The following is a 13,256-nucleotide window of genomic DNA, read 5'->3' as shown; positions in this document are numbered from 1 at the left end:
AAGAATAAAACAATTATAAATTATAGGTTTCAATAGGAGTTTTCTCACCTCAGTTTTCTTATACTATAACTCAACATGAGTCATGTAGAACACAGATCCAACACAGTTTCAGGTGATAAAAATAAGTAGAAAATGTTCACTGGTTCCACTAGACAAATACAAATACATCTAGAAATTTACTTGCAGGGCCGTAGCTAGGATTCTTTGTTTGGGGGGGGCAACTGAGTAGTTAATAGTCTAAAACTCCTTAAACGGTTATGAAGATAATTTTCTTTAAGTTTCTATAATGCTTTCCGAAAAAAAAATTGGGGGTGGGGGGCAATTTCCACCTTGCCCCCATGCTAGCTACGGCCCTGACATGTCCACCAATATTTTCACTTGTCAAAATACAATATATATATTTTGTTTTATTCAAGTACAAGTATGTTTTTGATCGCTCAAAACAAAACGACATTGAAAATTTTTACTTGTCCACTTAACAATCATTGAGGTATATTTTGCTTGTCTGAGAAGATTTTCACTTGTCAGGACAGACGGACAAGTGATTATTTCGAATGCTGAATTTCAAGTTTATTCTGCATCATTTTTAGTTCATGTCACCATTTTTCTTTTTGTAACCCATGGAAGGTTACTCTGGTACTGTTCTTGAATCCTAATTAATTCAACTCTGACATACTGCAGTTATGTAGTTTTGTTGGAACCCGTAGTCTTTTGAGATAAACTCTGGTTGCTGATACATCCTGCACATACTGTAACCATTGTTTTGTTGGGACTTCAATGTCATTATTGGTTAACATTACATCCAAAACATAATGAAACCATTCTCCATGGGATATTATGTTGAAATCCTGACTTAATATTACATGTATGTAACCACTGCTTCTGTTGTAAGCAACAGTATTGTCGGTTACATATAATAAGTCTTTTCTGTCATGTCTCTATTACTAATGTATTACTGTCATGCACAGTGTAACCAACATAAATCCATCTCAGGGCTCGAACTTAACAACGGCACCAACAACAATTGCCGTTGTTGAGATATAAATTGCTGTAGGTCGGGAACATCACCAACGGCACAATAGTACCATCAGTAATGTTCCTCAGTGATGGCAAAATGTTTACACCTGGTGTACATTAGATGCCAGTATATAACATTAGTACATTTAAAATATGTCTTCATACAGCAAAATAACCTTTCAGTCTTATTTATTTGCTACAAAAGTTTTTTCTTTTTTCAATTGCCATGGGCAGGCTTTGAACTGCCACTGGTGGGCCCTTTCACCCATGGCAATTTTGTTTTTAAACTGCCGTGGGAGACAAATTTTTAAGTTCAAGCCCTGAAATGAATTTATGTTGGTTACACTATACATGGCAGTAATACATTTTGGTTATCAGTGCATAACTGACAAGTAAAGTGTAACCAGTATTAACATGACACATGACATAAAAAATGTAACCAGTATAAAAATGACAATTTTGCTTACTAATACATCGCTGTCATGTGTAATATAACCAGTATTAAAAATAAGATAGCTTGGTTATTAATGCATTACTGTTGTGTATGATGTAACCAGTATTTAAAAAAAAAAAAGATGACATCATCTTTGGTTACTAATGCATCACTGTTGTATACAGTGTATATACCAGCATTAAAAGAATATGACATCATCTTTGGTTACTAATGCATCACAGGGGAGATTCGGGTAATTGTGGACACTGGCTTCCGCTGTATTTGCCACATGGAAACAGAACACTACACGATAACGCCTATCTAAAATTTAAATGAACTTGATTGGCTGTTTTTCCTGTCACTATATATCACAATCGGCCATTGGGTAGATTTTATTTTGTTACCATGAATTATAATAAAGTACGAATGGTAAGAGGAGGCAAAATGCGGACATATACGTCGGCAAAATGCGGACATGGTCAATGGATACAATTTTCTTTTAATCCACAGCATTTTAGACATTTATTTTGTTACAAAATATAAATAATTAAACTAGTAAATCTGTAAAATTATCTTTTGTCATCTTCTGAAGAAACAAACTGAGTAAAACAGTAATTATATGCAATTAGGTTAAAGTTATTTTCTGAACCCACGTTTTTGTTTCTTGTGCCATTCAAACCGCATTGATCCAAATGTTGCTATTTTAAACACAATTGAAATGAAATAAAAATGAGTTTATTATTATATAAAACAAATATTTATTTAGAATAGATGATTCCTGCAGTGTGCTTATTATGTTGTCCGCAATTAAACTACTGCGGTTTATGTAGTCGTTCAACTGCGGACGAGTTTATTCTGTTAATTTTATCAATTATTGTTAATACGATTGTTTTTGGGTTTTTAAAATTGCTATGTATCTTATTATAAAAGATTCTTAAAATACACAGATGTATTCTCTCATTCTGAAATGTTTTACTTGAAATTTGGTAGACCTATCCAGTGAAAACGTTTGAAGAAATAAATGATATCACGTGACCGATGTGACGTAAAATACTATTTTTGTGAATGTTTGTTTTTGTTTGTAAAGTGACACTGGGATAAAAATAGAAATATGGATTTTCAAGAACTATCTGTAGTCTCATTACAATTTGCAGACAATAAAATGAGTTGTTTAATGTACAAAAATGGAATGTAGCGGCAGTATGGTCGAGACTGTCCGCATTTTGCCGATGTCCGCAATTACCCGAATTATCTCCCCTAGTCATGTACAGTGTAACCAGCATTAAAAATGATGAGACCAACGTTGGTTACTGATACATCATAGTCTCTTAGTTACAAATGCATTAGTCATGTAAAGTATACCGAGACAACATAATGGTTACTAATAGTAATAGTAATGCATCATTGTCATATACAGTGTAACCAGTAATAACACAAAATCTTGGTTACTAATGCATCATGGATCTAGATCGGCCCAGCTTGAGTCGGAGCCAGTTGTGTGGGGCGAAACACGTCACGGTGAACTCTCTGGAGAATGGCCCCTGTGCTCGGCTTCGACCCTGAAACAAGAAAAAAAACCCAGAAGAATTTAATATAATATTTTTAATAAAGTAACCTTAAAACCAGACAAAAAATGTTTTGCTTAGTTGTAGTGAAATATCAAATGTATACTCAGCAGTGTTGGGTATGGCGCTATGGAATTGAATGCAACTACAGTGAACAGGGGGTATGGGGGTCCTCTCCCACAAAGAAAATGGGTTACATTTAGGGTTAGGGTTAAGAAAATCATGCAATAATGATAAACATCTTTAATTTTGTCAAAATGTTAACTTAAAAACTCAGCAGTGTACGTTTTTAAGGAGAGTCCGTGAGCCTGAGGCTTGCAAAAATCATGTAACGCTCTCTAGCTTGGCTGGCATACAAGCCCTCGTGGCTTGTAAATATTATTTGTACAAATTACATTGATTAATTTTTAATTTTGTTTGTGTCTAAAAACATCAAGAGGATCACAACTTAACTCCCTTGAACATAATTTGTGCAGTTTTTTTCTGTCTGCAGCTATGTAGTGTATGTATGAATAACGTCATCTTTTAAAAAATAATAAAGTCTGAAACATTTTAACATAATTATTTTGTAAGATGTCTTACGACACTAGTAATTTAACAGTTTTTACTCATTATCTGGAGACTGGCCTCAATGGCATCGTGGTTAGGCCATCAGTCTACAGGCTGGTAGGTACTGGGTTCGGATCCCAATCGAGGCATGGTGTTTTTAATCGAGATACTGACTCCAAACTTTGAGTGAGTGCTCCGCAAGGCTCCATGGGTAGGTGTAAACCACTTGCACCGACCAGTGATCCATAACTGGTTCAACAAAGGCCATGGTTTGTGCTATCCTGCCTGTGGGAAGCTCAAATAAAAGATCCTTTGCTGCTAATCGGAAAGAGTAGCCCATGTAGTGGCGACAGCGGGTTTCCTTTCAAAATCGGTGTGGTTCATAACCATATGTCTGACGCCATATAACAGTAAATAAAATGTTTTGAGTGCGTCGTTAAAACATTTCTTTCTTTCATTATTTGGAATATGAAGTATGCATGTATACTGTGAAATAAATATATAGGCTACCATACAGCTCATAGTTAACTATAAAGTGGTGAATATGCCAGTGTTTGACAATTGCAAGAACTATTTAAAAAGTTTACTGAATGTTAACAGCAAAATAAATTTAAAATCCATGTAAATCATTCTAAATAGTATTAATTACAGCAAAAACATTATTATTGTAAATGGTTGTTACTTTAAATTCACTAAAATTGAGTAATTTATTATTTAACCGGTGGCTAGCATATTATGGCAAAATGACGTGAAAATATAATTAAATGAGTGCTCCCCTTTCAGGGGTTCAAATTTTTCCACAAAAATTACTTGCCACAGGGCAAGTGCCAATCCGATATTCACTTGCCCATACTTCTTACGGTAACCAATTATGTTACAGTGCTTAATAGTGCAATAATCTTGAAAGTAATTGGTTTAATTGCACTAATAAAGAATTTTGCCAATACACTTAGGCCTACCTAGGAAGTACTAAATGTATATGTCTGTCCAGTAGTATCAACTGTCTTCTCTATTTGTTGATTTAAACTTTATTTTTTAAATAGTGTCCATTTGTTGACTTAAACTTTGTTATTTGTTTGGTAGTGTCCACTTGTTCATCTAAATATAATTATTGTGTCAATGTATGCCTTAGTGACCACTTGTATGGCCGTGGATGTTGTGAGATCCCATTCTTTTATGGCTGGCATTGGTTCAAAAATGTTTAGGGATTTTGGCCCATGTGTCATTATTGTGTGTATATTATTTAACATTTTGTGCCCCAAAACACTTCTCTGGAGTGTTATGATCCAGTTAATAGTTGAGAAAAGTCTCTCGCAAACAGTCGTGGCTGGGCTCAAAGTAAACATGAGCTCCGTTACTTTGCAATCTAATTAAAATTAGCTCCACTATTACATGTGGATCTAACACCAGCCAGTTGGAGCTCATGTCCACCAATCAAAACCTTACTTGCAGAATCCTGCCAGTGATTTAAAAATAATTTGAAAACATTCTGAATTATCCTGAGGGTATACGACATGTTTCGTGTGAATTACGAATGCCATAAAACATGTTTTATTTTATAAAATAAATAATTTGTAATGTAAAACTGAAGACTGATTTAGTTTTTTTTTTTTATAAATAAATAAATAATTTTTAATGTAAAATTGAAGACTGATAACCCACCCCGTACGTATTGGTATGGTTCGCTGTACTACGGCCACTAAAATAGACTCGCCCGATATTTTTTGAATTTGTATGCTCCCAAATAACGTTATAAAAGGCGAAGTGTGATTGGTCAATATTTAAATTATTATTTACAGACGAAATGTTACCTGGACATTGGGGACTACGTGGTGTTGTTAGTTTTAAATCACTGGCAGGATTCTGCAAGTAAGGTTTTGATTGGTGGACATGAGCTCCAACTGGCTGGTGTTAGATCCACATGTAATAGTGGAGCTAATTTTAATTAGATTGGTTACTTTGCAAATGTTTTTAAGTAGTGCAGGCTTGGTAAACAACAGACGGGGAAGGGGTGTACATCGATTGCAGCCTTGTATTTTTAACTTATTGATCATAATTTTTTTGTTAAAAACTATTAATAAAGAAGAAAAAAATGAATATAGTCATGTATGCTTAGAGGGCATCACGATTATGATGTAGGGGTAATGAAATCTAACTTCACCGTACCAGGTAATTTTACACGAACATAGATAAATTTACATTTGTAAAGTACTGAAAAAAATTACCCGTAAGTATGTTCTGCTACAAGGTTTATTATATCTAAACTAAAATATCTTGCAACTTTTATAAGAATACAGTTCATAATATTTATGCTCTGTTCAAGTGAACTAGGAAATTATAAACTTGCTTTACGCAACCACGTTAACGTCTAATTTAATTTGAATATGACAATTTTAAACTGTATCCCACCTCATTTACCATGTTTGCAAGGATTAAACATTTTGACTGCACACACAAGGCATGTATACTTTATTTTTATATAAGCTGTAAAGCGTATTGGATGTTATTTCTAAGTTTGAAGATCATCGAACCGATTACTTGTATGAATTCAGTCGAATGTTCAGTGGTGGAAATTACTGATCTTAGTCGATAGTAAAAGGTGAATAACTCTAAAGTTGTTAGCGAACTTTTCAACACATTGTTTTTCGTTTTGGTGTGTCAACAAGAGAGAGTTCCGATCGTTCCAGCATTTAGGATTAGGGTTAGTTCTCCTTAGAGTTATGTAATTGCTCACATGACTGGAACTCTTTCCAAAGGTTTTACCGAGATTTGTAACAAAATTTGAGAAAGGTTTTAGGTGTTACATTAGTCACTTGTCATCGGGCATATGCAGTTAACATAATTACTTGCCCGACATGAACATTGTACTTGGCACGGGTGTCGGGCATTTTTAAACCTCTGCCGTTGCCCGAGTACTGAAGTACTTGTTGACACCCTAATGGTATGGCAACTCCATTATGATTTTGGATCTAAAGTACTGTCGGAAATAGAATAAAAATGATTTTTGTCGATTATTTCTTACATATTAAACTGACAAGTAAATATTTTGTAAGTATCTATTTAATGATAGTCTACCTAATTTAGCATTTACTTGTTTGGGCGCTCACTGATGTTCAAGGTGGTGTTTACTCTTAAAATTAAAAGAAAAATGTCGGTAAACAGGTGATTTGTACACTTTATTGGAACAGACTGTAACACATTTTGGTCAACATGTGTCAATTTCATTGCTGTTACAATATGTGAGGGACTGTTTCTGATGATGGTTTGCCCCTATCCCTTGAGCAAAACTGTCAAAAACCATTATGAGTGATCCATTATACCGGTATTAAGGGTGCTATCTCAATGTTGCACAATGACAGCTATTGCAAATCATTTTTTTAGAATAAAATTTTGATTTAACATTTAAAGAAGACGCCCATAAATGATTAAAGTAAATAATTTTTATCTACTGGTAGAAAATACATTTTTATTGGAGAATCTGTATCACAGCTCGGATTATATAGCACATTTAAATTGTTGCAAGATTGTGTAAATTTCTAATGTACTTATATTGAATTTATATTCATCAATATGCTGGTCATAATTAATAATTTATGTTGCAATTCAAAATAATCAGTTAACTTGCAGTTTTAAATTAAAAGTTTGTTTAAGGGTAAATGAAACTGTCACATATCTATCAAACTTTGTTATAGTCTGTTCCAATAAAGGTCACAAATCACCTGTTACTGACATCTTTATTTCAATTCCAAGAGTAAACACCACCTTGTACATCAATAATCATTGAATGGGTATTTACAAAATATTTACTTGTCAGTTTAATATGAAAGAAATAATTGACGAAAATCATTTTTATTCTATTTCCGACAGTACTATAGTTCCTTCCGCTCTTCACTACATTTTTAAGTTTACCTTTCTGTCAAAGAGAGGTGAGTTGGTTATGACGTGGTCGCCAAGTGTCCAGTGGATACTTCTGGCCGACTTGGTGGGGGACGACACTCGACTGTACACCGGGGTCGGACTCGGGTCGCCGCGACATGTAGTTGTCTCCCTTGCCGTGTGGGCTTTATCGGCTTTCTGAAGCAGACTGGAATGAAATTGTAACAAATCTCTTTTCAAATTACAGAAAAATACATTAAGTCAGAGAAAAATACATCAATAATATTGATTATATATCAGTATATTAAACATATTATGTAACCCCAGAGTTCTGTTTCTCAAATTTGACTCGACGCCCATGGCTTTGATTTTGAGAATTCGTTGAATGACAGAAAATTACCCAGCTACATGGGTTACACTTTCTAGTTATACATGTATATATTGGTTTCGGTTATTTTTCCCAGCTACACGGGTTACACTTTCTAGTTGTACATGTATATATTGGTTTCGGTTATTTTTCCCAGCTACACGGGTTACACTTTCTAGTTATACATGTATATATTGGTTTCGGTTATTTTTCCCAGCTACACGGGTTACACTTTCTAGTTATACATGTATATATTGGTTTCGGTTATTTTTCCCAGCTACATGGGTTACACTTTCTAGTTATACATGTATATATTGGTTTCGGTTATTTTTCCCAGCTACATGGGTTACACTTTCTAGTTATACATGTATATATTGGTTTCGGTTATTTTTCCCAGCTACATGGGTTACACTTTCTAGTTATACATGTATATATTGGTTTCGGTTATTTTCCCCAGCTACATGGGTTACACTTTCTAGTTATACATGTATATATTGGTTTCGGTTATTTTTCCCAGCTACATGGGTTACACTTTCTAGTTATACATGTATATATTGGTTTCGGTTATTTTCCCCAGCTACACGGGTTACACTTTCTAGTTATACATGTATATATTGGTTTCGGTTATTTTTCCCAGCTACACGGGTTACACTTTCTAGTTATACATGTATATATTGGTTTCGGTTATTTTTCCCAGCTACACGGGTTACACTTTCTAGTTGTACATGTATATATTGGTTTCGGTTATTTTCCCCAGCTACACGGGTTACACTTTCTAGTTATACATGTATATATTGGTTTCGGTTATTTTCCCCAGCTACATGGGTTACACTTTCTAGTTATACATGTATATATTGGTTTCGGTTATTTTTCCCAGCTACATGGGTTACACTTCCTAGTTATACATGTATATATTGGTTTCGGTTATTTTTCCGCGTTTTCTTCTTGGCGTGAGGACAGGATGTAGCCCAATGGTAAAGTGCTTGATTAATGCACAGTCGGTCTAGCATCCCCATCAGTGGGCTCATTGAGCTATTTTTCATTCGTGCCAGTGCACCACAACTGATATATCAAAGGCTGTGGTATGTACTATCTTGTCTGTGGAATGATGCATGGTACTAATGGAAAAATGTAGCAGGTTTCTTCTAAGACTATATATCAAAATTACCAAATGTTTGACATCCAAATAGCAAATGATTAATAAATCAATGTGCTCTAGTGGTATTGTTAAACAAAACAAACTTTTCTTCTTGGCGTGGGGCTAAGTTGGTAGAGTGTTTGCCTGAGGTGCTAAGTTCAAAGGATCAAGTCAGTTCAGTGGATTCATGACTGGTATAAGTGCATATATAAAAATACTTTTTACCCATTCCAACCAGTTCCCCATGACTGGTATAACAGGCTGTGAGGAAGTGCATATAAAAATGGTTTTTCCCCATTCCAGCCAGTGCCCTACAACTGGTATAACTGTACACTAACCTGATCATGTCAGACTAGGTATAAATACTGTACACTAACCTGATCATGTCAGACTAGGTATGAATACTGTACACTAACCTGATCATGTCAGACTAGGTATAAATACTGTACACTAACCTCCTGATCATGTCAGACTAGGTATAAATACTGTACACTAACCTGATCATGATAGACTAGGTATAAATACTGTACACTAACCTGATCATGATAGACTAGGTATAAATACTGTACACTAACCTGATCATGTCAGACTAGGTATAAATACTGTACACTAATATCCTGATCATGTCAGACTAGGTATAAACACTGTACAGTAACATCCTGATCATGTCGGACTAGGTATAAGCACTGTACACTAACCTCCTGATCATGTGAGACTAGGTATAAATACTGTACACTAACCTGATCATGTGAGACTAGGTATAAATACTGTACACTAACCTGATCATGTCAGACTAGGTATAAATACTGTACACTAACCTGATCATGTGAGACTAGGTATAAATACTGTATACTAACCTAATCATGTCAGACTAGGACATGTGAGACTAGGTATAAATACTGTACACTAACCTGATCATGTGAGCCTAGTTATAAATACTGTACACTAACTTCTTGATCATGTGAGACTAGGTATAAATACTGTACACTAACTTCCTGATCATGTGAGACTAGGTATAAATACTGTACACTAACCTCCTAATCATGTGAGACTAGGTATAAATACTGTACACTAACTTCCTGATCATGTGAGACTAGGTATAAATACTGTACACTAACATGATCATGTCAGACCAGGTATAGATACTGTACACTAACCTCCTGATCATGTCATCTTCCATTCTATGCCGCTGTCGATATTTGAGCGGCATGATGCCGGCGTTCTGAAATCTCGGCACGGCCAGGCTCGTGCTCGGGTTCGGTGTATTCACCATCATCTTGTTCACTGACGGCAGCAACGTGGGGATTCTAAACAACAGCGAGGACAACATCAATATCACATTAAGAAGACAAATATATATATATATATATATAGGCAAAATATTCCTGGAATTATCTCTTTAATACAAAGTGACATAATATCGTTATTTATGATCGTATCAGTCAAATTTGACATGAGTATGTGACAATGTTCTTGCTGACGGCAGTGGTCACCAGCAGCAGCAATCAGTGCGCGACATTTCCATGGCATAGACTGAATTAGTCTCTGAATCCGGGCACATGGAATCCTAGTCCATTTTTCCTGTAGTGCATATGACAGTTGCCTAGTATAAATATTGTACACTAACCTCCTGATTAATGATAGATGTTCAATCGTGATGGCCATCGCAGCACATTAATGTTTTCATTATGTAGAAAATACATTATCTCGCCTTCATGTAAAATTCTTTAATCTCATTGGTTGTTTGCCGTTGGACAAATCCCTTATACCCCTGTGGGCGGAGCCAAATTCTCTTATACCCCGTCTGTAATTTCCAACAGTTTCCAGCCACCCCAGTTAATGCTAAAGCAATAATTAGATTATAAATAACATTGATAATCAATCAAGTATACATAATTAATTTATTTTTACTATAAAATACACTTTCAATACTTTTAAAAGCTGCAATGTTGAACACGGCCACCTAATTACGGTCGTGGTGTTATTGTATTAATGCGCGATTAGCAACAGTTGGTTTTTTTGGTTGTTTTATTTAATATTTTAATTTTTTTTACTAAATATATATATTTTTTTATTAATATCTGTTTCAGACAATTTCGTATTATAAACATTTGAAATTAAAAACTCGTTTATCGATGGAACTATTTTTCGTCACTGGCAAGCGGTTTCGTTCGCGTCCGCTTGGTACGGCTCCGTTAATAAATTGTTAACAATTATTGTCTGGCGTTATTTTGATTATTTGGCTATATGGTTTAACATGTCGGCAAGATAAATTCGTTGTAGAAGCATCTCTCGGGGTATATGGCTTTTTATGTACCCTCTGTGTACACACAGAGGGTAAAAGCCATATACCGCTCGTGATGCTTCTACAACTTATATTGTTACACGTGTCGTATGCGGCCTGGTAGGCCCCCTATTGTCCTGCTGAAAGAGGTCGATCCAAAATGGGAAGCATGTGATGGCGAAGAATTTCATCCCGGTAGCGTATAGCTGTCAGGTTGCTTTGTACGAACACAAGTTCACCTCTGCCGGTGTATGAGATGGTTCCCCACATCATGACACTCCCTCCACCGAATCTGTCAACTTGGGCGTCGCAGTTGTTGGCAAAACGTTCATTGCAGCGTCTGTAATCACGTCGCTGTAGAAGGAAATTTGACTCGTCGCTGAACCATACTCGCCGCCAGTTTCCCAAGTTCCACCCTTGTACATTCGTGCACCAGCGAACACGTAAATGTGGATGTTGACGTCGCAGGACGGGGCCAACATTCGGTCCCCTAGCCTGTAAACCAGCTTCTTGAAGTCAGTTCCGAATGGTTTCTGCAGACACCCTTCTCAAACCAGGTATGCGTCCAGCAGTGTTCGTTGCTGTTCGGTGACTCAAGTGCAGAACCCGGATGTGGCGATCTTGTGGTGCAGTTGTTATGCGAGGTCTTCCACTTCTGGGCCGGTCTTCAGCTGATTGAAACTGCTGGTACCAGTACCAGAGACGTGATACGCTGCTCTGATGGACGTTCATGTGGCGTGCGACTACTGACTGCGATTCACCTAACTAGAGGCGGCCTATTGCAATGTTTCGATTCGGCAGGCTTAGTCTTGGCATCTTGTAACACGTCTACGTCGAAATGGAAATGAGGCATCATTGCGAGCATTGCAGCTTTAAATACCCATCACTACCCCAATCTTTTCCCTGAGTTTCACGTACATTCGCCAAAATCCTCTGTGTAAAATTGGCAACAACATCACATTAAATACAGAACTTTTTTTTTTTTTTTTAAATTATTAAATTACTTGTGTCTAGTCATTTGTGCAGAGAGGGTTTTGGTTAAACAACTATTATCCAGTGATCAAGCAATGTGTTGAGGTGTTATTAATCAAACATTTCTTTCCTTTCCTAATAGCCACTAATTAAACACTGTGCTGGGGTGTCATTAAACAAACATTCCTTTCCTAATAGCCACTGATTAAACAATGTGCTGGAGTGTCATTAAACCAGGTTCACGTGCAAAATATTTAGCCGGGGTGGAGAGTGTCTAGATTATGTTGAACAAAGTTTTAAAGGGTGGGTGGATTGAGTTACGCTCCCCCGGAAAATATATATAAATGTTTTTTAAAATGCTTGGGCGGGGTGGGGTGAGGTGGGGTGGTGGTGTCGACCTCCAAACCCTTCTGCACTAGCCCGAGTACTCTGACTGTAAGAAAGCTAGACGGACATTTGGACATAAATACGCTGTAATGAGAGCGTATTTATGTCCAAATGTCCGTCTAGCTCTCTTACAGTCAGAGTACTCGGGGTGCCATCTGCACATGCACCTTTTAAACAAACATTTCTTTTCTTTTCTAATAGCTACTAAAATGTATATAATTAAACAATGTGCTGAGGTGTAGTAATTCTACAGACATTCCTTACCTTTCTAAAACCCACTGCGTACCTTATTGCTGCTTCGTACCCAAAGCGTCCCCACATCGTTTCCGAACGTCTGGGGCGATTCTCCTCCACAACAGCATCAACTGGTGAAATACTTCGTGGGGGAATTCTGGGTAATCTGTATGGCACCGTTAGCTTCTGTCGACCCGTGGGGTCAAGGTTAAGCTCAAGGTCGTGTTTCATGGTTTGTTTCGATTTACGAACAGCGTCCAGATTTCGTGGCCTGGCATGACTAAATAATAAATAAATAAATACTATATACATATATATAGAGACTACATTTTCTGTACTGGTATTTTAAAAGGTTCTGTGAAAACAGTTTTGAGGGGCTTTACAGTAAAGTACTCTTATAATGAACCGCAAGAGTCCGTGTTAGTTCGTTATAG

The 13,256-nt window shown here is 36.3% G+C and overlaps 1 protein-coding gene across 1 annotated transcript; it reads right to left on the bottom strand.

Annotated features, from left to right (window-relative positions):
• Window positions 1–330: 330 nt before the first annotated feature.
• LOC121387123 lies at window positions 331–13,053 on the bottom strand. The gene is made up of 4 exons (XM_041518148.1): window positions 12,875–13,053; window positions 10,103–10,252; window positions 7,474–7,648; window positions 331–3,009 (listed from the first exon to the last, which is right to left on the bottom strand). The coding sequence occupies exons 1-4, from the start codon at window positions 13,051–13,053 to the stop codon at window positions 2,899–2,901; spliced, it is 615 nt and encodes a 204-aa protein (XP_041374082.1). The 3' UTR covers window positions 331–2,898.
• Between the last annotated feature and the right edge of the window lie 203 nt (window positions 13,054–13,256).

The sequence above is a fragment of the Gigantopelta aegis genome, chromosome 13 (assembly GCF_016097555.1).
Source record: "Gigantopelta aegis isolate Gae_Host chromosome 13, Gae_host_genome, whole genome shotgun sequence".
NCBI classification, from domain to species: Eukaryota; Metazoa; Mollusca; class Gastropoda; order Neomphalida; family Peltospiridae; genus Gigantopelta; species Gigantopelta aegis.
This window is presented reverse-complemented; position numbering and strand designations above follow the sequence as displayed.